Genomic DNA, 27,670 nt, shown 5'->3' with positions numbered 1-27,670 from the left:
GAGTTACCCCTTTTAATCAGCTATAATTTTCATCGATATTATATTCTCAAATTTCCCTGAATTACATTATCATCATGCTAAATTACTTTTTGCCTCAGAACAAGGTAAAATTTATTTGCCTAGGGCAAGAGATGTTTTATTTAGGGTTAGGTTGGAGAGCAATGTAGAAACTGAGGTTCACAGCAATATAATTTTTAAAATGCAGAAAAATAGAAAGGATATAATAGATTTGAATACAAAATGTGATTAATTTTTCAATAATTAAAAAGCTATGCAACAGAAAAGACATTTTGCTTACCTGCTTTTAGTCCTACAAAAACTGTGCAGACCAACATAAAAGTCTTTTCAATGTTAAATTACAGTATAAATATTCTGCTCTAAGTATCAATAACTTTTTAGTGATTCTAGCCCAGACAATAAAATACGCAGCTATAATTTTTTTCTATTGGTTCAATTAAAGGTAGTCTTTGCAGGATTCTGAAACTCTTAAGTACTAAAGACTACTTCTGGCTGATGAACATTAAAAGAATCAGCACAGATTCAAGTAGGGGGGTAAAGAAAGCTGTTATTATTTTAAGCAAAATTAAAACAGATGGGAAAGACTGACACACATGTATTCAGATACAGGCCTGCCTCACATTTAATCTTTTCTGAATGGCTGGTCCCAGATGGTGACAGGATTCAAGAGCACAATTTGAGATACAGCATCCAATGTACCATGTCAGTTATAACTTTTTTGTTTAGTGGATGATACAAATATCATCAAAAGGAAGGAGCCTATCATGAAAACAGGTTCTCTGATATACTGAAAATAAGATATTGGTCAATTTATCAAACTAAGTCCAAACGTCCACGTACATTCTCCATCATTCAATTCATTTCAGGTTTGGTCTACTATTCCACGTTCACGTAAATGGTGAGGTGATGAAACAGAAACGCTAAGAGACAGTGAACACATCATGCTGATGAGTGCCAGTAATTCTCATTAGCCACTGAACCCAGAACGGGACATTCTGTCCCCTTAACTTCCACAGCACATCACCTCTATCTCTCTTCTGGGACATCACATGTCATCCTGAAAAATGAATGATAAAAATAAGAGAAATTCGGAATTCTAACAGAGCAACTGTAGTCCTTTATTATGGTTATTTATTTAGATGCTGACTCCCAATATTGGACAGTAAGCTCCCAGACACAGAAACTTCTTCATCTTTTTAGAACTGGCATATAGCACAGAGCCCCGGAGGTAGGGTGACTTGATTAAGATACATTAAATAAATACATAACAATAGCTTCAACCTGTAACTATCATATGTCAGTACCATGCTAGACACTTTACTTATATTATTCCATTTAATCCTCAGAACAACTTAATCCCTACTTGACAGATTAGGCAAGATACAGAGGTTTCTAGAAGTGAAGTAAAATGCTTAAAAACCTTGCAGGTAGGAAATGGCAGAGCAGGCATTCTAATTCAAGCCTGTGTGATATAGGTTCTTGAACTTTCAACCATACCACATGGTGTGAGGTCTAAGGATGGTCGGTGACACTGTGGAAGGTGATTGAGTGCAGACCCCACACGTTGGGCACAGCCATTGGCAGCCTCTGCACTGCCACTAGGGGACAGTGACGGGAGCTGCATTTTTACTAGACATCTGTGACCTCACAGCTTTTGGATGTTAATAATAATCGAAGATACAACCACAGCAAGCAAGAACAGGAGTGAGGAAAGTAGTGAGCATGCTGTGGTAGCTAAGAGAACTGCCGAGAGTGCATGGGAAACATGACAAAACCACCTCAGAAGGAACCAAAGCCAAAATTTTGGCAGAATAGGAGGGGACAGGGCCAGAGAAAAAATTTGGAGATGGTTATTATAATCCTATTCTTATCCTGTAGAGAACTAGAAAATATGAGTGACATTTGGAGCCAATATTTATATAGCATATGTTTTACTTCCCATGCTAGAAGACAATCTTCTTTCAAGTCATATCCATGTCTAATAGATCTCTATGTTAGCCATGGTTCCCTGTGCGTGGCCCTATAATTTACTCTGTACATCCAGATGGCTACTCTGTAGCCATCCTAAAGGGAGCTAATGTAAAAGAAGTCACGTCATAGAAATTGTCTCAGTGGACTACCAGGTTGGTTTCCATGGACTTGAAGAAAAACAGAACCAGTGATAAGGGTAATTCACTTTCTCCTGTGAAGGGGAAAGAACTGGACAGGTTTCCAAGAGTATTGTGATTAACAAGGCACTAGATCTTGAGTAGAAGAGGATACACTAGGTCACTAGAGCTTAAGTTCACTGACTTTTATACAATTTCTTTTATTTTTTACAGAGACAGAGAGTTAGAGAGAGGGACAGATAGGGACAGACAGACAGAGAGAGAAATGAAAAGCCTCAATTCTTCACTGAGGCTTCTTAATTATTCACTGATTGCTTTTTCATATGTGCCTTGACCGGGGGGGCTACAGCAGAGCAAGTGACCCCTTGCTTAAGCCAGCAATCTTGGGCTCAAGCCAGAGACCTTGGGCTTCAAACCAGGGACCTTTGGGCTCAAGCCAGTGACCATGGGGTCATGTCTATTATTCCATGCTGAAGCCAGTGACCCTGTGCTCAAGCTGGTGAGCCTGCGCTCAAGCCGGCGAACTCAGGGTTTTGAACCTGGGTCTTCTACATCCCAGTCTGATGCTCTATTCACTGCGCTACTGCCTGGTCAGGCCAGTTTCTTTTATTTTAATCCTATATTCAGGAATAAAACTTCAGATCTTCATTCAATTTATAAAACTGAGGGGACTGTGGTTGTAGCAAATGACATGAAACTCCTCATCCTCTTAATAGTTAAACTTTTCACTGTAAATTCAGAAAGGATGTTCTTCCTTATATAACACATATGACTCGTAAAAAGAACTAATAAAGTTAGTTTATGAACTTATAAAAGCTGGTATGCTGATCCTGATCTCCAACCTCACCAACTGCTAGTACCAGCAGAGCCTTTAAGAGACCAGTACACAGGAAACATCAAGTATCATCTTCATGGTGATACTCCTTTAACTTTTAAAAAATATATATTTTAAGAGAGAATGACACCCAAAACATATTGCTTATCTGAAATAACTGCTTTGAGTTTTTTATATATTTTTTTAAATTCACTCTTTTCAATTTTATTTATTCATTTTTAGAAAGAAAGGAGAGAATGAGAGTGAGAGAGAGAGAGAGAGAGAGAAGGGGGGAGGAGCAGGAAGCATCAACTCCCATATGCGCCTTGACCAGGTAAGCCCAGGGCTTTGAACCGGCAACCTCGGCGTTCCAGGTCGATGCTTTATCCACTGCGCCACCACAGGCCAGGCCGCTTTGGGTTATTTCTTACTACAGTTTGTCTCATATCTGCATGAGGTATTTGAGACTCAAAGACGGTTGCTACGAACTAAAAAATCTTTATATAATTAAAAACATAAATTTGTATGTATGTAAAATAAGACGTGTTTTGGAAACTATAAATTTTTCCCAGGGGGAAAATTGCTATGAATTTGTCACTCTATTTTATTGCCTTCCCAGTGACCAACTATATTTTATTGTTTAATATTAACAAAATTACTTTTCCAAGTGCTGAAGGGTTCACAGAATTTAAATGCGGGATGTTACCACTTAGGTGATAAGGATGTGCTCATACAGAAAAATAAATCTCAGTTATCGCTGAGCGATTTAGGTTTTCCAAATAGCCCTTTCAGCTGTTACAGTCGGTTGAGCCTCTACCCTCCTTTGGAATCTTAGAAAGGCTCTTTGTTCTTTGTATCATAACCCCATGACCTGAAGGCGCAGGTGTGTATGTGAGCTCTCATTCTGACTAAAAATGCTCAAGCCTCTGCAGTTCCTGTTACTGAATGAAGATCAAGAAGGAAGTGATGGTCTCAGGCACCAGGTCTAGACTTCCCAAATAAAGTGTCCCTGGCAGCTGCTAAAGATAAAAGTATCTTTGGAGAAACAATCTTGCTGGGAAGTCACTCCTCCTCCCAACACTCCTCTCCCCACACCCGTCCCAGGCTGGAAGTGGCCATCTTTGGCAGCTGTTATCCTAAGGAGAGTGAGGCCACACTGCCAGCAGCTGTTAGAAAGGTACGGAACAGAGATTCCAGGAGAAAGGCTAGGTTCAGAAGAGTGCTTTTATACAAATATGTGAAGTCCAGGGGGTTAGTGCTACAGATCCAAACAATGGGATGTACTTGAGAGCTGTACCTGGGACTATTTTACCCCCCCACACACACACACACACTGGGTGGGTTCTGCTCTCCTGACAGAAAAAGAAAATGCAGATTGCCAGTCAAGACAAGACTTTTTAAAGAAATAGACGACCCAGACATAACTATCATTGGTATTGTCCAGGGTTCTCCTGCTTCTTTCTGACAAAGCCTCAAGACTGTTCATCTCTGGGATATCTTGTTTGGATGTAGTGGTGGGATTCAGCTGGTTGTCACTGATTCAGCAGAACTGATACCTAATTTTTTGTTGAGTTTGGCAAACCGGTGGTTAAAACGGCCGGTAATCAGGGTTCTCCCTAAGGTGGACACCTGGGCAGCCGCCCAGTGTGGAAATTACAAATTGACATTCCTTATTCTTTTTTAATGTTCATCTGTGCAACAGCATATTCTAAGTGGCCATAGTCATATTCATTCCATCCATAGGTGGAAAAATTTGATGGAACAATGCTTGTAATATTTATTCATTTCATGAAACTCATTATACCTTTGGTGAAATACTACATTTTAATTGCCTCACATTTGTTACTCCAGTAAACAAACATATAACGTAAAGAGAAAAAGTGCCAAACCACTAGAGGGTGACAACTTATTGTCAGGTATTATTCAATATTTTAGAACTCTTTCTTTTTTTTTTTACAGAGACAGAGAGAGTCAGAGAGAGGGACAGACAGGAACGGAAAGATGAGAAGCATCAATCATTAGTTTCTCGTTTCGCATTGCGACACCTTAGTTGTTCACTGATTGCTTTCTCATATGTGCCTTGACCGCGGGCCTTCAGCAGACTGAGTGACCCCTTGCTTAAGCCAGCGACCTTGGGTCTAAGCTGGTGAGCTTTGCTCAAACCAAATGAGCTCGCTCTCAAGCTGGCGACCTCGCGGTCTCGAACCTGGGTCCTCAGCATCCCAGTCCGATGCTCTATCCTCTGCGCCACTGTCTGGTCAGGCTAGAACTCTTTCTTGTAACATAATCTAGTTTTGGGTACCTCTTTTATTGTTCTTATTTAACTATTAAATGCGTGAAATAATAAACTACCTTTCGGTATATCATTTTTTTATACTTAAAACGGTCATTAGGGCAGAGAACCGGTTGTTAAATTATTTGAGTCCCACCACTGGCTGGATGTCACTGTCTCGGCTGATATGGAATTCAGATGCTCTAGAATGGCTCTGTCTTTCAAAGTCTGGAGTTTGCCAGTCCTCCAGACAGTAGAGCACAGTGGTTAAAAGCTTGGAATTTAGAGTGAGATAAACATGGGTTTGAGTCCTGGTTCTACATCACACCAAGTGTATAACCCAGGGTAAGGTATTAAATCTCTCAGTAGTTTAAATACTCACATGGGAAATATAGATTAAAAAAATGGGAGTTACAGCCTGACCGGTGATGGCACAGTGCATAGAGCATCGATCTGGGATGCTGAGGACCCAGGTTCAAAACCCTGAGGTCACTGGTTTGAGTGCAGGCTCATCTGGCTTGAGCATGGAGTCACCGGCTTGAGTGCAGGATCATCAACATGACCCCAGGGTCACTGGCTTGAGCCCAAAGGTCACTGGCTTAAAGCCCAAGGTCACTGACTTGAGCAAGAGGTCACTGGCTTGGCTTGGTTCCCCCACCTCATAATGGTATGTATGAGAAAGCAATCAAGGAACAACTAATAGTGACACAACTATGAGATGATCCTTCTCATCTCTCTCCCTTCCTGTCTCTCTCTTTCTAGGAAAAAAAGAAAGAAAGAAATGTGGGCCCAACAATCTTATATTGTTGATCAAATTTCTATAAACTTTGGTGCCATAAAATTCAGAACGTCTCTCCATTCTTTTTATCTTTGATTTCTCTCATCAGCATTTTGTAGTTTTCAGCATACAAGTCTCATTTTTCATTTTTGGCAGGTGTAAATAATGTATTTTTAATTTGATGTCCACATGTTATTTCTAGTATATAAAAATACAATTGATTTTTATCTGTTTGTACAGTATCCTGTGTCCTTTCTGAACTCACCAATAAGGTTTTTTTTCATGCTATAATTGAGCATGGTAAATTAATTTTGTATTGATTTTTAGCATCATCATTCTTTCTTACTTAATTTCTTAAATTTATTGTGTTGACATGATTTCAAGTGTTCCACTCAATATAACACCATCTACACACCACCACATCATGCCCCGTGCAAAGTCTCTTTCCACTCTATTTCCCCCTATTTGTCCCCCTCCTCCCATCTCCTACCCCCATTCCGTCTGGCTATTGCTACCCTGTTGTCTGTATATATGTATTATATATATATGTGTATATATATATATATATATATATTTTTTTTTTTTTTTTCTGAAGCTGGAAATGGGGAGAGACAGTCAGACAGACTCCCGCATGCGCCGGACTGGGATCCACCCGGCACGCCCACCAGGGGCGACGCTCTGCCCACCAGGGGGCGATGCTCTGCCCCTCCGGGGCGTCGCTCTGCCGTGACCAGAGCCACTCTAGCGCCTGGGGCAGAGGCCAAGGAGCCATCCCCAGCGCCCGGGCCATCTTTTGCTCCAATGGAGCCTTGGCTGCGGGAGGGAAAGAGAGAGACAGAGAGGAAGGGGGGGGTGGAGAAGCAAATGGGTGCTTCTCCTGTGTGCCCTGGCCGGGAATCGAACCCAGGTCCCCCGCACGCCAGGTCGACGCTCTACCACTGAGCCAACTGGCCAGGGCCTGTATTATGTATATTTTTTTGGCTAACCCCTTCACCTTTTTTCTTGATTCCTTGAGATTTCCTATATAGACAATCTTGTCCTGTGCAAACAGAGAAAATTTCACTTCTTTCCTTTCTGATATTTATGCCTTTTATTTCCTTTTCTTGCCTATTGCTCTTGTTAGGGTTTTCTATACAGTGTCGAATAAGATGTAGTGAAAGCAGACATCCTTGCTGTATTCCTTATTTTAGGAAAAAAGCATTCAGTCTTTCTCCATTAAGTACATACAATGTTAGCTGTTTGTTTTTTGTTTTTTTCATGTTAAATGCTTTTTATCAACTTCAGGAAGTTCCCCTCTATTCCTATGTTTCTGAAAGTTTTTTAAAAATCTTGAATGGGTATTAAATTTTGTCAAAATTTTTTCTGCATTGTTTCCCATAATCATGTGATTTTTCTTGTTAATATGGTGAATTACATTGATTTTCAAACATCAAAATAGGCTTTCCCTGTAAAATTCCCATTAGGTCATGGTATATAATTCTTTGCATATATTACTGAATTCTGTTTGTTAATAGTTTAAGGATTTTTGCATCTATCTACACTTATGAGAGAGATTGGTTTATATTTCTCTTTTTGCACTGTCTTTGGTTTGAGTATCTCAGTTTTAGCTTCATAAATAAATTGGATAGTGTTCCTTCCATCTTCAATTTTTCAGAAGAAATTGCATAGAATTAGTTTTAGTTCTTCTTTAATATTTAGTAGAATTCTCCAAAGAAATAATCTTCACTGAGAGATTTCTTTTGGGAGAGTTTTAAAATTCAATATCCTCAATAGTTACGAAGCTATTCAAATAATATACTTCATATTGGGTAAGTTGTGAAGGTATGTGTTTTTTGATGAATTGGTTCATTTCACCCAAGTTGTCAAAATTATGTGTGTGGAGCTATTCAAAATATTTTTTCATTACACTTTTGACATCTACAAGTTCTGTAGTGATAGCACCTGTTTTCATGCCCGATATTAGAAAGTTGGGTCGCCTCTCTTTTTTTCTATCATTCTTAATAGAGGTTTGTCAATTTATTGATCTTTCCAAAGAATCAGATCTTTGTGTCACTGATTCTCTCCAATGATTTTCTACTTTTTAATTCCATAATTTCTGTTCCCATCTCTATTTCCTTTTTCTGATTATTTTGATTTTATTTTGCTCTTCTTTTTCTAGATTCTTGAGGTGGGAACTTAGATTATAAACGAGGTTTTTTCCCTTTTGTGATGTAAGACTTTAGTGCTATAGAATTTTTGGCACCAAGCACTATTTCCCGAAATTTATTATATTTTCATTTTCATTCAGTTCAATGTATTTGGGGGAGTTCCCTTGAGATGTTTTCTTTGACTCGTGGATTACTTAGATGTCCATTATCTAGTTTCCAAGTATTGGACGTTTCCCTGGTATATTTCGGGTATTAATTTCTAGTTTTATTCCATTGTGGTAAGACAATATACTATATATTTCAAAATTGTTAAGGTTTCTTTTGTGGTTCCGGATATCTTAATGAATGTCCCATGAGCACAAACAATACATATTCTGTTGTTGCGTGAAGTATCCTATATATGTTGATTACATCCTTTTGGTTGATAATAATAAGTTTTTCTAAATGCCTGATAGTTTTCTGTCTAGTTGTTCTATCAGTTGTTGAGAGAGAGCTCTAAAGTCTCCAACTATAATTATGAATTTCTCTATTTATCCTTTTAGTTCTACCACTTATGCAATGCTATCATTTGGTACATATAGATTTAGGACACTCTCCATGAATAGGTTCCAATATTTATTGGGCTGGCTTCCTGACATCCTCCTCCTTGGACTCCATTCCCTTCCTGCCCTACTCAGAACTGCCTAATGAGTTTATAACTGAGTGGAAGGGAAGAAAGAAGGAGATAGAAAGAAAGGAAAGAAGAAGAAGAAGGCCAGATTAACTTTTTATTGGCTTTTATTTATTTATTTGATTGATTGATTTTAGAGCTAGAAAAAGGGAAGAAAAAGACAAGAACATCGATCTGTTCTGTATGTGTTCTGACCGGGTATTGAACTGGCAACTTTTGTGCTATCTGGCCAGGGCAGGTATTGGCTAACTTGTAAACTACATTTTAAGAATTTTTTTGTTTTTCCTACATCATTGAGTTCTCAGGAGCTCCTATTCAGGAGCAATATTTCCTCTTCTTTGAATCCCAAGTGCTCACTATCCAGTTGAAAGAAATTACAGATGTGAGTGTGTATGCAATTTTAACTTTGCAGCTGTCTTCATACCAGTTTAAGACATTAGCTTGGGTTTTTATATCTTGAAAAATAAAAACAAATGGAGGGAAGATTGCAATAAAATAAGTTTGTGCTGGGAAGTAATCAAATCTAAAGAAAAAGCCAAGCCACAAAAGTTTAAATTTTCATTTCCTCTCTCATCTGTGTCTTCTAAAAAATACCTTCCTAACAAATAGGGTTGTCACTATGACACTTATTTTTATAACAGCAGTTATGTTTTATCACTAAGTCAAATGTAATCATTCACAAGTATATTTCATTTGTTCAACAATTTTTGTGACCTGAAAAGTACTTGGCATTACTAGGACCTTATTTATGTCCTATTTGCATAAAAACCTTATTATGCATAAAGTTGATATTTAAATTGACATATATTTAAGAGATTATAGTTTATTTTCCTTTAGAACTGGGCATTGATCTTTCCTAAAACAATGACTCTGAGTATGTGACTTCATTTTGAACTAGTGAGTCATGGGGTACAATCAAACAATAACTTTATTCTCCTTTTCCCGATAAGAGGTCCAGTCTTCTTTATGAGGCTACGTCTGTTCCTGCCACCTCAGATATAATTTCCAACAAATAATAAAAAGTTCTCTGGGTACTTTAGTTATCACGTCAGTAACTGGTACGCCTATTGCACCGTAGTAATCACAAACTCTGTTTAACACTGAAGCTTCTCTCTGCCACCCCCAAAGGCTTCAGGGGAAAAGGAGAAAGGCTGACCCCCTGGATCCCCAGCCTAGGGCTTTTTCTCCTCTTTTACCCTCATTGTCTCCCTCTGTTTCCTCTAGGACTGAAGGGGAGAGGGAAAAGAACACAGGAGAGGACAATCATCCACCTGGCACTCTTCTGCCAGTGAAATTCTCTGACCAGGTCAGATGTTTACAAACCCATCTCTGGGATGCCTCTTTAGGTTCTCCAGCAACCCCCCCGTCACTGGGGCCTCTGGCTTGCTGTTCCCTTTAGCTGGGCAAGTCACTCCTGCTAGCTTACACTCCCCTCTCCCCAGCAGGCGTCCTGAGTCTCCCCACTCTTCTAGGCAGCCCTCCTGAGTAGGAGCCAGAAGAATTCCTGGACAGATGTGGCTCTGGGATTACATCTGGACATTGGGAAATATACACTTCTGACCCTTCACTGGTGAGGGTAGAGTATTTCTCAAACACGGACCTTTTTTGATTTAACTTCTGGCAAACAAGCTCTAGACAGAGCCATCCACAGTCTTCAGAATTACCACAAGCCAGTACACTTGACTCCCAAAATTGCATGAGACACAAATCAGATATCCAAGCAATCTCCTTGAAGCTTCTCTCGCTGGGCTTGGGATCAGGAGAAAGCACCCTTTCCCCACCTGCCCCCCTGCACTGGGAGGAGGCAGTGGTGGTGGGATTCACAGCAGAGCTGTCTTCAAAGAAATGTACCCTCTGATATCAACTTCATAAATAGGGAAAGGGGCCGTAGGTTGAAACACTAGTATCTCACCTTGAAAAGTAGGGGCAATGGCTCCACTGTCCTGGCTCTGCAACTAAAGGTAAAACTGAAATTGTTTATTTTAATATGTTCCATTAATGGTTCTTTCACCAGTGGCCAAATTCATTCATGGTAAATCCGAAAACATTTTTTACCTGCTATGTTACAAGGAAATAATGGGAACATTTTGTCGTAAAATACTGTCTACTCCATCATTCTGGACAGAGACATACATACAAATTCTGATTCAAAACTGCGGGCTTATATATTTACATTCACAGCAGTGAATAGTCTGCCAACAGCATCCAAATATCTGTGCCCCTCCTCCTTCCCTTAAAAGAGTTTCCCGTAAGATTTTATGTTTCAACTGAATTAAATAGAAGAAAGAAACAAGACCGGCATTGTTGAGGTTTCCACTGCTCATTGGAAATCTGCCTGCTGGGAGGTCGTGGCCACCAAGCCTTTCTCTTAGCGGTACCTCTGGGGACAGGAAAAAGCCATCAAAGAGTTGTTTCAAGTTAGGGTTCAAGTTTGCTGGTTTTTCATCTTCTTGTCAGCAGATGACTACTTGGTAACTCTTCTTTTCTAAACTCTCCTATACTCTGCTTTCTTAGCCTTGACACATGAAGACATTGCTCGTATCAGTCCATCTGATCCAGAGCCAGGTGGTAGTCATTTCTTACATTCATGGGATAAACATAAGAAACAACCCAAAACGTTGAGTAGTTTACTTGAAAGAGCATAATTGCAGTGTTCGGTTGCCCAAACTACAGTTGTCTTCGGTCTGTCTTCAGAGAACCTCCAAACCTCCTCGCATCGACACGCAGGGCTGTCACCCCCACCCACTCTCACACTGAAGTTCACGTTAGCTCATAATGGGGGGAGAAGCCCTGCATGAAGCAGCCAAATGCCAAGCGCTCTGGCGGGGCAAAATCTTGGGCTGAATTTCATCAGAAGCCTCGAGTTTTCAAACAATCTCCCTAAATTTCTGTGGGCAATTTATGTAATCATATCGGCACATGCGTTTTCCCATTTCAATAACAAAACCACAAAAATCTCTATGTTCACAGACCAATCTGTAAGATTGATGAAGAAATACAGTAGGCGCATATAAACACACATTCCAAATAGAGGCATAATCCTGTGATTGTTCTCTTCGGAGTCAGTAAGAATGCATCCCACATAAGGGAAAGGGAGGCACAGAGCTAGCTCTTCTTTGCCAGCTCCCTTCCTCCACTGAAACGTAAGTTTTATTCAGACAAGATGCTGTATTAGCCAGGTCTCCTCTATTCTGCTTTGATATTTTGAGCACAGTTGTATATAACTGATCACAGCTCTCAGCACACATTTGTGGGCAGACTTTTGCCTGCACACGCGCAGTGCATACATCCTTGATCAAGTGCAGCCGAGAACACTGGCCTCAGCAGGCAGACTGGGCGGAATTCCGACCCTTGGCTCCTCTCTCAAGGCCGAGGGGTTCAGACTACCTTCTAGAAATTGTGTGCCTATGGAACAAATTCAATAGTAGTTTCTATGAGGAAAAGAGAGCGAAAACGACTAAAATAATTTCTGTTCCTTTCTGAGTATAGCAAAACAGGCTGAACAAAAATGTATGCTTTATAAATTCCAAGCTCATGATCACAGAGAGAACCCACAAGTAAACAAACACCAACTTAAATGTCAGAGTCAAGTAAAAGATGCATCAAAATGAATGATACATATTTAATCATATGCATAAGCACAGTAATGGCTCCACTAAACGGGAAGAGAGGCAAAAAACAAATTTTTATCAACCTCACAAATCAGCTGGCTCTGACGGCCAACCATCCTGTTCAGTCTTACTCGGCCTCCCGAAGGATAAAGGCCCTAGTCTGATAGGAAAGGCTCAGAAGCCACAAATACTCATTTATCCTCTGTATTCCTTTGACAGGCCAGAAACATAGGCGAGGGAACATAACATAAAGAAAAGTCTCCGTGCCTAATTCCCGCTCAGAGGCTCAAATAAGCTATCCAGAGCACCAGAAACATGCCTTTCATTGGCATTATCTAGTATCTAACACAGGGTCAGGACCATTTGTTAAAAGCACGTGCTCTGGGAGGCCTGGGTGTCTGTGGGGTAAGGTGAGGGAGAAGCCTGGCACGGCAGCGAGAGGTCAGAGGAATCTACCTGCTTCTGCATGTTGGTTGATCGGTTTGCTCTCCTAACGTCTAAGACCCAAAGAAACGGGAGTTTTAAAGAATATGATGGTATTGTAGTGCCAGAGAGAGTAAGTAAATAAAAAGTGATACCCCTGCAAAAAAAAAGCACACTTCTTGTCAAAAAACAGGTCTTATTCTTCTCACAAGGAAAAAAAATTATTTTTTTTTCTTTTTGTATCTCTATAAGGTAATGAATGCTAACTAACCCTACTGTGGCAGTCATTTCACAATATATGTAAGTCAACTCATTATGCCGTACACCTTAAACTTACACAGTGCTGTATTTTCAATAAAACCGAGAGGAAAAAATAATTAAATGATATAACGTATGCAAAATTCCTGGCATGTGATGAACACATAATAAATGCCAGTGGTGGTGGTCCCTCCCCACCCCAGTCCCAAACCCATTCACAGCTGGGTGAGCCTCTAGTGGGGATGAGAGACCTACAAAGGTCTGGCTCTCTGACGCCACTCCCAGGGGAGAGCCCAGGATCATGTCTTCTTTGAACTGGAGGGAGCAGGGTACAAGAATGTTTATAGCCTGCTCAGGATCTTTGCTTAATTGAACTATACCCAAGAGGAATTTTAGGATGCATTTCAAAACGGAAATACATAGAACTTGTCCTATAACTAAATAATAATTCAGGAAAATGAGGGAGGTGTTCCATCTACCCCTATTATAAATGACCCACCAGGGTTCTTTTCTGAAAGCAAACAATGGTGACATTTCTACCAACTTATATGGATAATCTGGTCCTATTCAGCTGACATTGCAAATTAAGATCAATTAATACCCCACACCTAACTCCTCTCTCCACCCAACGTCTGATTTAAGATGTCTTGTAATTGCCAAGAATAATCATCTCTTTGTAAATCACACAGGGTAAGTGTTGATCTAATCAAAGGAGTGATTTCATTATCTAACAGAATTAGTGCAACTTTCTTATAGATGAAAAACTTTTCACTGGCTAACAGACAAAAGGCCCTAAAATGGTTTTCCTGAAAAATAAAAATAATGTGCAATGTATTATTTACATAGAAAGAAGGTGTTACAGAATAATCATTCTCATAATTACTATACTATGGGGTTAAAGATAACTGATCAATGTACTTTAAAACAGCACAAGTTAAAGAAAAAAAAAAAAAAAAAACAGCACAAGTTATCAAGGCTCTAATAACAAACTTTGTAATAAAAGTTCGTAGGTCCCAATGATGACATGGTTTTTGTAGAGAAAAATAATTAAAAGCAGCTGTGTCTTAAGTATATTTTGGGATGCAGGGTCATAACGAGTAGTTACAGTTGCTCTGCCAGGGTTACCACACATGCACACACACATACACACACATACTTTGTAAGGAGCATTTCTTATGTGAAATCTAATAGGTCTAGATCAACTTTCACAGCAACATTGATGGTAGAAGGTGAAGTAATATTGCCTTTTATCTTAACCAATTCCTACAAGCTTTTGCTCTATGTTGAAAACCCCTGTGGGTGGTGGGGCTTTAACCTGCGATGGAAGGCAGCATGGTGTGGTAAACATTATTTTAAAAATCAGGAATCCTGATTCAGTGTTCTGCTTCTTCTGCCAGCCAGCGCTATGACTTTGGACAAACCAGGTAATGCCCCCCCCCCAGGTTTTGATTTGCCATCAAGATTAGGGATTGTCCCATTGCCACTTGTAATTCTATACAAAAATTCAATTTATAGAAGTGTGAAATCACTGGCTTTCTACCTCTTCCTATGAAACTGGTGCTTTTAAAATACATCCACAAATTCAACACTTCTCTCTTTGAAAGGCAGAGTCCACTTCATCTCTCTGGGTTTTGTGACTGCCTCAATGGATGTCTGCAGCAGAAGTGACCTTGTGAGAACTTCAAGGCTAGATTGATCATTAAAAGTGCTACAGTCTCTTTCTCTCACTTTATCTCATTCTCCATCTCACTCTCACTCTCTTTCCTGGGACAGATGCCTTTGGATTCCTGAGCCACCATATAGGATATCCAGCTACTCTGAAACCTCCAAGCTATAGAAAACCAAGTAATAAATCACATAGAGACAGAGACAGAGAGAGGCCCAAGGAATACCACCGCTTGACTCTTCCAACCCAGGTGACTGACACACGAGTGACAAAGCCTTTGCGATTGTGGCAGCCTAGCCACTGTCTGAGTATAATCTCATAGGACACCTTTAACTGGAACTACTCAGCTACGCCACTCTGACTTCCTGATCAACAGAAACAGTGAGAGCTAATAAACAATTATTGTGGTTTTAAGCCACTAACTTTTGGGATTATTTGTTATGTGACCACAGTAACTGGAAGAAGAACTATGATGGAATCAAAACTAGACGGGGAAAATGCCATCCTCAAGGTCAAACAAGGAAATTGTCATGTCAGCATCCACAAGAACCACAGGAAGGAAGACCCAGAAGTATTCAAGAAGGATGAAGGTAGGTATGATTCACCAATAAACGCTACCAAAAACCCCACCAGAACAATCACCTTTTTATTTCCAAACTGGGTGACCTTTATGAACATTCATAGTTCTTACTATATTCATAAATGAAATACAATAAGAATTGCCCTAATTGGAACCATTTGAAAGTAACAGCAAAGCCAAAGGTAAAGGCATGAGCGGGGGGCATCATTAGTCTCTATGTTGGCACTGACACCATTGTGCTCTGGCTTTCTGCCCCATGCTTTTCCCAACAGACTGTGTAATCGGGCAAGTGTTTCCCCAAACGCACCTCCAAATAACTCTGAAAAACAGGACTTGTTTTTAAAGGATAAGTGAAAGCCAGAGTCCAGCCAGCAAAGGTGGCGCCTGTCACTGGGCCAGCAGTAGTGAGGTCTGGATAACCCACGATCTGGGGAAGCTGAAGCACAGACGATGCTCAGGAGATGGCAAACGGTGGCCAGCAAACAGAATTTAGCCACAAATCCACATTTTTTCTTCCTAGCCCACCCAGGGTTTTCAAAACAGGGAATTTCACATAAAAAGTCTAGAGTTCTACCTTCTCTCCTTCTCTTGAAACACTGGAAGTCTAGCAACGCCAGGTATGCATGCATTCCCACTTCATCTCAGTCAGCTGGAGCTGATTCTCCCTTTAGACAGAACCTGTGGTCTCTATTTGCCACAGTCCCCACTACTCCCTATTCTATACCTGGGTTTACTTCACACCTTTACATTTCTGGACCCTGTGGGCATTTGAGTTTGAGTCTCTTGACCCATACTAACAGAGGTGTTTCAGACCCCAAACTGCAAAGTGTTCTTTGATCACTATCGGTTTGAATTTTTTGGTGGTTTGGAAATTCCAGTAAATTCTGATTTTGTGCCCTTGCCAATTTTTGTCCCTAAACTACAAATATGGGACCACAACAAATTCATACCCCTCATGATTATATGAGTCATCTCGTAACACTGTTATTGAATACTGGAGTGCTAAGTGTGCCTCCAGATACACACTGAGCTTATTTGATGCATCCAAATGATCTTTGAAATACAAACTGTCCACACACAGGTCTCACATTCTCAGCCCAAATTAATGTGGGAAAGAGTTCACCATCAGTCATTTCTAAAGTTAAGATGGACAGAGTAGGAACAAAGAGACCTACATAACATAAAGTTAATTTAATCACTTACCACAGAATATCTTGAAGGTGACTTCCAGGGGGAACTTAACTGGGTAGGAAGGTCATTTGCTGAGAGATCAAGACCAGCATTTTCAGGTTTGGCTGTATGTGCGTGTTAGAGAAAACAAAACAAGACAAAGCAACTCACCAATTCCAGACACTGTCTGTGGCCATAGGCAGCAGCATAATGTATGCTATTGTAACCTTCTTTGTCCCTGATGGATGGATTTGCATCATTTTGAAGCAGAAACTCTAGACATCTGTAAGCATAAAGATGAGGTTATTTTAGAAAATATCCCCAGACCAAAAGAGATAATGAATGTAAATTTCTTCCTATCATGAATGCTCTACAAAATACTCTGTGAGTTTGTTTCTTTAAAAATCCTACAGCAATGAGCTTTTATGTAGTAGAAGTTGTGTGTGTGTGTGTGGGGGGGGGGGGGTCGTGATTCTTTTATTTCAGCTTAAAATACCCATTCTAGGATTCACGAAAAGCTTTCGCAACAAAGGGGTAATTAAGTTCCCTTTCCTTCTCATCCTAAAGTAGAAATCATCTGTCATCAAGATCACCAAGAACAGTAAGTGCTAGAGCTCCATGTTCAAAAGGCGATGTCTCAATTGTAATAAAGAAGTGGTAATGCAATTGCAAGAGGGTAAACCTCAGGGAGGGTGTTTATTTTTTAACCTTGCTATTTGGAGACTCTGAGATCAAAAGGTTGAAAAATGAAAGTTAAAAAGTATAACAAAACAACAATAAAAACCCAAGAAGAGCCTAAACAATAAAAAGATTAAAGGAATAAATATTTAAAAAACAATTTCACATATGAATAAAAGGCTCAAATTGCACCATTACAAATATAGACTGAAACAAATAATAAATAATACACTCTAAAAGCCTTTTATGACAAAGTTGCCATTTTTCTAAAAAAGCCACAGTTTTTGGAATAAGTTCGATAAAGGCTTGCGTCCCAGTCTTTCGCAGAGCCCAAACTCCACAAGCAAGCACTCGGGCACTCCGTGAGTCCTGGGGGGGAGGGGCTACCGCTGCCGCTACCATCCTGCTGGGAGGGCAGGGCGGGGGGGGGGGGGGGGGGGGGGGGGGCGGAGTTAGCGACCTGGCAACCTCCTCCCTAATTTCAACTTGATTTTTGTGGTAGTGGGACAAACAATTCCTTCACAAAACCAAGCTAATTCAAACTCATACTCAAATCAAAATTCTAAGACTCTAAATATATATAAGCCTGTACTTTAAATACTTCTAATAAAAAATTTCTATAGTTTACACAAAAATTTTTTTAAATGGCATTAACCTATCTTTTGGCAAAAGGAGAAAATAAATCACATATAGAGAAGATTTAAAATGATATTTTAATTTCTAGAAAAACTGATGAAAGACAAATTTTTTAAACCAAATGTCTCCATGTCACATGATGTATCCATAAAATACTCCATAATAAATCAAACTATTATCGGAGTACCGACTTCATTCTGTCTCTGGTGATTTGTGCCTTAGAAGGAAGTCCTTTTTTATTCTGGTAATTGACTGTCCATGGACAAGATTCCAGGTGCGACTCATTTTAAACCAAATTTGGCTCTTTATATAAAATCATTCAATAGGAATAGCATTTTAGTACATACTCAATTCCCAGCTTCTGAAAGGATTACATTCTGAAAATCTGTTGATAAACTGAATGTGTAATTTGGAAAGAACTTGGAATTGTCTCCCAAGAGTTATTTAATCTAGAATATACCCACCCTATACTATCAATAGTGGTGTTAGAAATAACAACAGTAGTATAGAATTTGGATATTCTCTAAAATGGTTTTCTGAGGGACAGCGAATAACAACTTTTAACTGGAAATGCTTATCTTTTCTCCTCCCAGGGCCCTGACTAGAGATTTTGGCACTTCAACTGTAACATTAAGAGATGCACATTAGGTCAGTGTGGTAGACTACAAGTGACAAAAAGCCTTTGTAGATTCGAGGCTTAGCAAAAGGCTAAGTTCTCCCCGCCACCTCCTTATTGGCTATGAAGCTGAGTATTTGCACTCACTTCACTTGCTTGCTTAAGTTGCTGGAAGCAATTTACATGCCCTTCTTCTCACCCTTTTTTTTGTTCAGATGTTGGTTGATTTCACTTATGTGTGGTGGGAGATTCCTGTTTATGCCTTAAAAGAGTTCCTATTTTTGCCTCATATGTGTGACTTTGTATCAAAGACTTCTTTATTTGCATATGGTTATGTAATACAGCAAACTGGGGGCTATGGGGCTCTCGGATATTGCCATCAGCATTGAAGAGGCCTCCCGATTCCATCCTCTTTTCTCGATGAGTCTATTTTCTTAATTCTGCACTGTTCTCCCTCAAGCCCCAGAGTTTGTGCAAGTCCACGGCAGGTCAGGGGTGTGTTTGGACAAAGGAAGTAGCCTCTCTGCATAAAAGAGCGCCCAGGCAGGCCGTCAGCCTTCCCTCCCTCCCGGCCCTGCCCTGCCAGGCCTGGCCCATCCCGGCCCATCAGCTGGAAGAGGACTGCTCTTGCCCAGGGCAAGCCTGCATTTCACTGGAGAAGGGAGCAATTGTTGAGGTGGCTTAAAATTCCAGTTAATATGATTATTCTAATTTTGGAATATTAGAGTAAAACCTTAGCCATTCGCTTTACACACAGCTGTGTTTCCTGTCCCCACCCCAGTAACAAAGTCATGTGTCACAATCAACCCCAGAGGCACACTTTCTAAATATATCCTTTTAATTTCCATATACAGCTTCTAACCTGTAACTATATTCCATGGTTTGGACACCGGAGGAGAGCCCAGTGGGTGGCAGGAAGACCCTGGCATGGACACAAGCACTTAGGTCACAGAGAAACTAGTTCCTCTGACGGTGCAGAATCTCGGGGCACTACACCCACTGTGTCCCCAGACACAAAGTGTGGGCACCATGTATTTGTTATGAAGTGTCCACAAACACTTACTGAACACCATCTACATGCTGGTCACTGCACTGGGCAGCACAAGCTTGTTGTTGTGGCTTGTTGTACAGGAAGGACTCCCAGAGGACGAAACATTAGGGCTGCCCGTGTTATCAGCACAGCTGGGTGACGGCAGCCCCCCACCCCCACCCCATCACAGCAATAGCTGAGTCTCCATCAGGAGCCAGAGAGCGGCAGGTGGGGTGAGGTGGGACACAGCAGCTGGCTGCAGGGGAGAGGGGCTGTTTGTAAGATGACGTGTGTGTTGGGGACGAAGAGGAGAGTACAATTAGTGCACTTCATGTTGAAATCGCAACACATTTATTTATAGAATCTGCTGAATAGTTATCCGCAGGTCATAAAAGGAGAGCCTAAGACCCTAAGAGAAATTTCAGTATGTCGCCTGAGGCACATGATGCTAGCAGTCAGAATTGATAATTAAGACACACCAGCCCTGGCTCAGCGGTAGAGCGTCGGCCTAGCGTGCGGAGGACCCGGGTTCGATTCCCGGCCAGGGCACACAGGAGAAGCGCCCATTTGCTTCTCCACCCCTCCGCCGCGCCTTCCTCTCTGTCTCTCTCTTCCCCTCCCGCAGCCAAGGCTCCATTGGAGCAAAGATGGCCCGGGCGCTGGGGATGGCTCTGTGGCCTCTGCCTCAGGCGCTAGAGTGGCTCTGGTCGCAACATGGCGACGCCCAGGATGGGCAGAGCATTGCCCCCTGGTGGGCAGAGCGTCGCCCCTGGTGGGCGAGCCGGGTGGATCCCGGTCGGGCGCATGCGGGAGTCTGACTGTCTCTCCCTGTTTCCAGCTTCAGAAAAATGAAAAAAAAAAAAAAAAAAGACACACCAGCTTCCAAAAACCGCTGACCAATCACAGCAGTCGGCATGTCAAAGCTTACAATTTTAGAAACAGTACCCGGGTGAAGACAGCGTAACTGAAGGATTACTAAAAGGACAGTTTCCTCTTCATTAGAGACAAGCCCACTTTCTCAAGATCCCAAGTGAAACCCCCCAACGGCTGCCCACGTGGCAAGGCGGAGAAGCAGACGAGGCACCGGCGAGGGCACCTTGCGCCGAAGCCGGGAGTAACTTACAGTGCAGCGTCCTTTTCCTTCTGCTCTCTGGCTCTTTCAAGTTCTTCCGAATTTTCATGGGCATTTCCTAAGGTAGTCTTACTTCTCAGCATACGGAAAAGACAAAAAAGTTGCAATTATTATTTTAATAGCGAAGTTGCTAATGATTTTGGTACACTTTAAATCTTAACAATTTTTCCCTCAACCCAAAAGAAACAAGCACTATTGAGTTTTCACTAAGGATGTGTATTTTACATGGTTCTCTCCAAAGCTCTCTGGCAAATCTATTCTCTCCCAAGGAATCCAACTGAGACGTGACTTTCCTAAAACTTCCACCCAGGTATCAGCAATTAAGACACCACTCAAGCTGTCCACCCTTTCATAACCTTCCCTAAATATCCTAAATGCCCCAAGTAAAAAGGAAGTGATTTAGTTTAAACTTCTCTGACCCCTACCACATTCTCTGCTGCCTCCTCGCCAATTCATGTCACTTATCCAGGAGTGGGGTTCCTAGTCACCCCTCAACTGCCAAAGCAACACTTCATCATTCGGGATTCCTTTTCCAGCTCTTAACAGAAGAAGTACACTTGTTCCCTGACTCTGCCCCAAGTGAACAGCATAGAGCCTGGCACGGAGTAGATACTCAACACATGTTTGCTGAATTAATAACCTGCAGGGCTATGGATCCTGGCTGCTACATCTGACGTGCCAATATTAGAAATATATGAAGGGGAAAACAAGCAGTGTTTCCTAAACATGGAAACATGGATCATAATCCACTGAATTATAAAGTCAATTTAGTGGGCTGAAATCAGTAATTTTTAATGAAATATAAGAGAACACAGAATGCATTAGGCATAGTAAAAGAAAACATGATTGTGAAATTTTTGTTTCCATCATACACACATACATACATATGTACATATACAACATATATATATATATATGTGACTGTGTGTACTGGGTCATGATATAAAATGTACTTCCTACTGTGAGTGACTGTTTGAAAGCCATTGCTCTACAATAGCAATTTTCAAACAGTGTGCTGAAAGAATTTTAAAAATAACCAATACCTGATATTTAGTCAGAGGCACTGACCTCTTAGACTGTTAAATAACAGCCCATACAAAAATAGCCATTTGGTGTGAATGATGCAAAATTATACCTATTTCTCATTTTGTCAGATCAGCAAAAAACAAATTTTTGGTGAGCCGCAGAATTTCAGTAATTAGTTAATGTACACCATGAGATGAAAAAGGCTGAAAACCATTGCTCTATAAGAAAGGAGTTAGCCCTGACCATCAGGGTCACTAACACAGCTACTCCTATAAAGCAGGCCCTGGCTCTTAAGTCTTTGAGAACAATCTCATCAACTGTGAGCCCCTCTCTTACCTTTTCCCCCTGACCTAGTTCACTTAACCCTGCCTTCCATTCCTCCCCCCACCCCCCAGGATCCAAACAAGCCCAGGGCAATCAACTTCCTTCTCCGGCCGGAGAGGGCACTCACACCCAGGTCCGGAACAGCAGTGACAATCTGACACACACTGCCACTGCCTTTAAAGGCTGCTGGGATTCTGCACAGATGGGCATTTTCGACACATGACATGTATATTAGCAAATGTAAGTTTCACAGCAAATGAAGCATTTAAGTGGTGATAATGAAAACTGCAGTGTATGACAAAATAAATTACAACAGATTTTGAATGAACTGAAAACCTGGGCTTGACAGCTCCACTTGGCATTCAACCCAAAAAACAGAAATAATTGTGCAGTGACATGTCATCATCACACATAAAGAGAGTGGAATGGAAAAATTGGGGACAGGGATGGAGCATTTCCTACTCCTGTGGGTCTGGGTGAGGGAGATCCCTCAGTCACAGTTTCCTTGCATCGGAATGAAGAAAACAAGCAAACCCTCCCCCGCCCCAGCCCTACTCCCGGAGGAAACAGGAACAAGGCTGTTTTTACTTTCTATCCATGTCTGAAGCAGCAGCGTAGTGCAAAGCTGTCCGTCCCCAGTCATCTGTTTCATTAACATTGGCCCCTGTGATCACTAATGTCTCAATACAATGGAAATGACAATTTGCAGCTGCATAGTGCAAAGGGGTCCTGGAAAACAAACAGCAATTTATTCATTCAGTCTGAAAAACAGATCAACATCGGCACACTAGCACTGACAGCTGTATTCCTATGGGTGTGGAACACTCTTTGTCTTTCAGAGCGTGGACGCCAAGAGATAATGCCTTCCTTTGACTTTGTAAACCGCAACTGAGGCTGCAATAGCAGTGCCTTCAGACTAGGCCCGTGGTCGGCAAACTCATCAGTCAACAGAGCCAAATGTCAACAGTACAACGATTGAAATTTCTTTTGAGTGCCAAATTTTTTAAACTTAAACTATATAGGCAGGTACATTGTTATTAACTTAATTAGGGTACTCCTAAACTGGCCACACTCAAGGGGCCAAAGAGCCGCATGTAGCTCACGAGCTGCAGTTTGCTGACCACTGGCTAGGCCATCTACCAGTCGATCTAGTCTTTCTTACCATTCCTCAGGCCTATCCTGGTTCAGGTTTACATTTCTGTTCCTTTGGAATATTGCAATAACATCCCTCTTAGCTTCTTTATCTCTAATCAAACTTCCACTGAATTTCTAGTTGTTACGAAGGAAGAACCAGGCTTTCTAAGGTCCAATACCCACATATGACAATCCTGTCCTAAAACCTTTGGTCCTCTCCTCTGAACAAAGCCTTGATTCCTTAGTCTGAAACAGAAGACTTCCCCAAGCTGCTCCCAATCTACCTTCATGGAGAATCTCTCCCCTAGATGACCTATTATTAATTCCAAACTAAGTGACCTGAGGTTTTCCTATCATGTCCACACCTCTCTAATTTGCCCACGTTTTCTTCCCTGGAATGTCCCTTGCTGAACCACTTCCACCCGTCAAAACTCCGCTCATCCTTTATACAAGTTATTTCTCTTTTGTCTGAGATTGTTCAGCTCCTGTCTGGGCCTCTTTTGGGTTCCCGTCTAATAATGGGAAAGTCCCATCTAATAGCCTGGATGTTAGCCCCTGGTGTAGTCTCATCTTCTCCACTGAACTATGTAAGGGTAACAGGAAGAACGATGCACAAGGAATCAGAAGCTCTGGGTTCCGGTCCGAACAGATCTGCGAGATGGGCCCGATCGCATCCCCTTTCCAGGCCTGGGCTTTGTGCTTATGTCTATAAGGACTTTTAAGCAGCTGTCCCCTAAAGTCCACTCTGGGTCTGAAATTCTATGCACGTGTATAACTTGTTTAGTTTCTCTGGGTTCAGTTTTCTCATCAATTGAAAAGGATAATAAGCATCTCCATATACCTCATAGAGTTACTATGAGACACCAAGTGAGTAACACAGAAAACACAGCACCTTGTAAAGGGTGAGGCAGTGCAGAAATCTAAAGTAATATTTTATGTTACTTATTAAACTATTATTATTATTATTGTATTAATTATTAAACAGTTATATAGTGTTCCCTGACAATTTTCAGAGAATAACAAGCAAACAGAACACCAGAAATGGAGTAACTTTATTTCAAGTGCTATTTATCAATTTTCAAGTACAATCATTTTATATTTTGTAGTCAATTTATGGGCTCTTTGACTAAGTTGATCTACTCTTTTTTAGTTCTAAAATGAGGTAATTATAAATATTTTGCATATTGGATCACTTGTGTTCTTATTAATTGGACTGAAAATTGTTAGGTATATCAACTATGTGGCAGAGCCTGGGATAAAGAGAAAATGAGGACCAGTCCCTGTCCTCAGGAGCCCAGAGTCAGGCGAGGAGAGAGGCAGGGAGCCGAGTCCACTGGATCAGTGTGGTCTGTGCTACAGTCATGGGAATGTGGGGTACGCGGGGCGCAGGGGAGGCACCTGTCAGAGTGGTAGCGAGGCGTCACAACATAAATCTGGAAGGATGAGTAGGCGTTGTCCTATGTACATTAGTTAGTAAGAGAAGAAATTTATAGCAGCTCCAAGAGCCAGGGTGCATGTGGTGAGGACGAGTAGAGAGCGATTATGGAAAAAACAAATTAAAATGTAATTTAATTTAAAATTTTATAGCCATGTATTGATACATGGTAGTATTATGGCATGATATAGCCGTGCAAAGGACCAGTAAGGTAAGAATAATTTTTATGACCCATTACTGCTGGTGGTAGTGCTTAATGTTTTAAACATGTCTAAAGATGAAATGTTCAATAAATATAAAAACAGGCTCTAGATCTTGTGACCACATTCTGGCTTAGGGGGGCTAAACTGCTCTACTGCGCTGACAACAGAAGTTTCTAAACTATTATATATCCATGCAGAGGATTAAAAAGAATTGGAAGAAGACAGACAATTGGCACTTCTAAACAGAAGCTGTGAGATGCTGTCCTCATGGCTGGTGCCTGCGTTGCTGGCGTTACACTCCGAGAAGGGATTTCCCTCCGAGGATGGAATGAACCCAGCTAGCTTTCCTGTTTACCATTTCAACATAACATGATTTCCAGATGGACTGCTCCCTGCTTCTTTTATTTAGGCACTTGAAGCAAAGTTCCCTGTTTACGTACCTCCCACAATTGTCCTTTTTATGGAAATCCGCTCCACTGCTCTGCAAGAGTTTTATACATTCCACATTACTAGAAAGACAGGGAAAAACATCATGAAGGTGGCAGAGGCGAACTGCGGGGCCATCTTCAGACAGAGCTGTGTTCCACAGAGTGCGGGTAGACACGGAACAACAGCTCCAGCTTTAAGTTCTGCTAACACAAAAATAACTTAAACATATGAGAGTAATGGCATATTAAGGACCTAAAGTACCTAAAATTATTTTTTCAAAGCTAATAAATCAATACATGAAAGAGCTTGATGAAACATTTTCAATTCCATGCCTAGGGAATTTAATGATTATTATATGATTAAACCTTTCAGTGATAGTTTTGCTGTTTATCCTAAAATACTCTTTCAAAAACCATCAAGAGTTTATGAAATAACCCTTTAAATCTATAATAATTTCATGTCACCTTTAAACAATGAGCCCAAGTGGATGAGCATTACCTTTTTTCACGGAAGAATGAATTCACCATGATAACCATTTTTGGCCCAGACTCTCCTTAATGGAAAATAAAACAGCTTGCATTTCCCTGTCTTTGTAATCTAGGTAAATGCATGTGCAGAACCAGGGCCGAAAATGATGTAATGGCGCATAGAGATCTTCCAAAGCTTCTTTGTCATTCGCAGAAGCAATAAATCATGCTTAGCAGAGAGCAAAGGACCCACTGAAGTGAATTTCCTATTGAAGGGAATGTAACTAAATATTAATTCTAATAGGAGTTTCAGACATGAATTCAGAATGATCTGTCATCACTTTCTGTACAGGTCCATTTTTTTAAATGTGCACATCAACAAAGACTATCATCCATCATTGTTCTAAACTTAGAATGCTAAGAAGTGGCCTTGGATTTACTGTTTTATTATCATTTAAATAAGGAAAATGACCTCATTAATGATAAACCTGAGCGGGGCTCTCCCCACCCCACATCCACCCTGGATAGCGACCTTTCTCAGAGAACTAGCTCTTTCAGCCATAAAACACAAGAACTTTCTGAGGCCATTACGTGTTGCTGGAGCATGCCAGTTGATACAAAGCATCTGTCCTTGCTGAACGAAGCCAAAGGATCAAAGGCAGAGACAGATCCCAGGGGAAGCTCATGAAGCTCACATGATTTGAGGGAATGAGGAAGGGAGAAGGAGGTTTTTTTTAAAAAAAAATCATACAAAATTATGAATATAAAACTAGATACAAGACTTGGGAAGGGAACCATGAAAATAAGGGGCCCTAACGCTTCCCAGTGAATCCCCTTCTGATATACAAATAAATAGAAAACTTAAGTGTTGCTTTTCCTCAAAGACTAGGAAACTGATTAGCAACCCACATCTTTTTTTTATTGCTGCATTGTTTTGTTTTATTTTAATTTATTGTGTTTTTGTTTGTTTGTTTGTTTTTCATTTTTCCGAAGCTGGAAATGGGGAGACAGTCAGACATACTCCCGCATGCGCCCGACCGGGATCCACCCAGAACGCCCACCAGGGGGCGATGCCCCGCCCCTCTGAGGCATCACTCTGTTGCGTCCAGAGCCATTCCAGCACCTGAGGCAGAGGCCACAGAGCCATCCCCAGCACCCAGGCAATCTTTGCTCCAATGGAGCCTTGGCTGCAGGAGGGGAAGAGAGAGACAGAGAGGAAGGAGAGGGGGAGGGGTGAAAAAGCAGATGGGTGCTTCTCCTGTGTGCCCTGGCTGGGAATCGAACGCGAAATTCCTGCACACCAGGCCGACGCTCTACCGCTGAGCCAACCGGCCAGGGCCAATTTATTGTGTTTACATAGATTCTACTGTTGCCCCAAATGAATCCCCCCTCCCTCCGTATTCCCCTCAAAATCCCCCTTGCCCCCCTCCCAATAGCGCCCTGGACAAGTGGATTAAAAAGCAACCAACATCTGACCCAAACAAAGCCATCTGAGAAGGGCCATGTTTGGTAAATGTATGTATCAGAGCCTTAATAATCACTGATATGAAAAAGAGTGTCTGATGAACAATTCTCTTTACAACTTTTAAAAAAAAGGTAAGAATTAAATCACTTCTTTCTTATCCTTTGGGTTTTCTTAACCATTGTTCACATGTAACCACTATAAAGACTTAAAAATCAATTTTGAAATAAGAACAAAATGGTAATGAACATGGATTAACTCAATCTTGGATTCCCTTGATCATCATCCACATAACAGCAACAAAAAGGAAAATCTTTAAAAAAAGCTCATTATTTTCTTTCGGTGTAGGGAGCACCAAGCAGATACATATTGCACAGGGTGAAAATGTACAATTAAAAACATGGAAAGAGGTCCTGGCCTATTGGCTAAGTGGTAGAGTGTCGGCCCTGGCATATGGATGTTCCGGGTTCAATTCTGGGTCAAGGCACACAGAGAAGCGACCACCTGTTTCTCCACCCCCGCTTCTCTCTCTCTTCTCCTCCCATAGCCATGGGTAGACTGGTTCCAGCAAGTTGGCCTCGGG

General features: G+C 41.2%; 1 protein-coding gene across 13 annotated transcripts in view; it reads right to left on the bottom strand.

Moving 5' to 3' along the window:
• Positions 1-27,670, bottom strand: part of ANKRD44 (ankyrin repeat domain 44) — a 354,643-nt gene that overhangs the window by 80,829 nt on the left and 246,144 nt on the right. For 7 of the 13 annotated variants that reach the window (XM_066233603.1, XM_066233606.1, XM_066233614.1 and 4 more), the window contains exons 13-16: positions 25,170-25,238; positions 22,546-22,686; positions 20,599-20,682; positions 16,687-16,798 (exon numbers count right to left, since the gene is read on the bottom strand). In XM_066233603.1, the coding sequence (XP_066089700.1) occupies positions 16,687-16,798; positions 20,599-20,682; positions 22,546-22,686; positions 25,170-25,238 (406 nt within the window). The remainder of the gene's footprint in view (positions 1-16,686; positions 16,799-20,598; positions 20,683-22,545; positions 22,687-25,169; positions 25,239-27,670) is intronic. The other 6 variants (XM_066233604.1, XM_066233607.1, XM_066233615.1 and 3 more) reach the window with 1 other exon arrangement.

The sequence above is a fragment of the Saccopteryx bilineata genome, chromosome 5 (genome assembly GCF_036850765.1).
Source record: "Saccopteryx bilineata isolate mSacBil1 chromosome 5, mSacBil1_pri_phased_curated, whole genome shotgun sequence".
NCBI classification, from domain to species: Eukaryota; Metazoa; Chordata; class Mammalia; order Chiroptera; family Emballonuridae; genus Saccopteryx; species Saccopteryx bilineata.
Note: the sequence above shows the minus strand (reverse complement) of the source record. Positions and strands in the feature narration are given on the sequence as shown.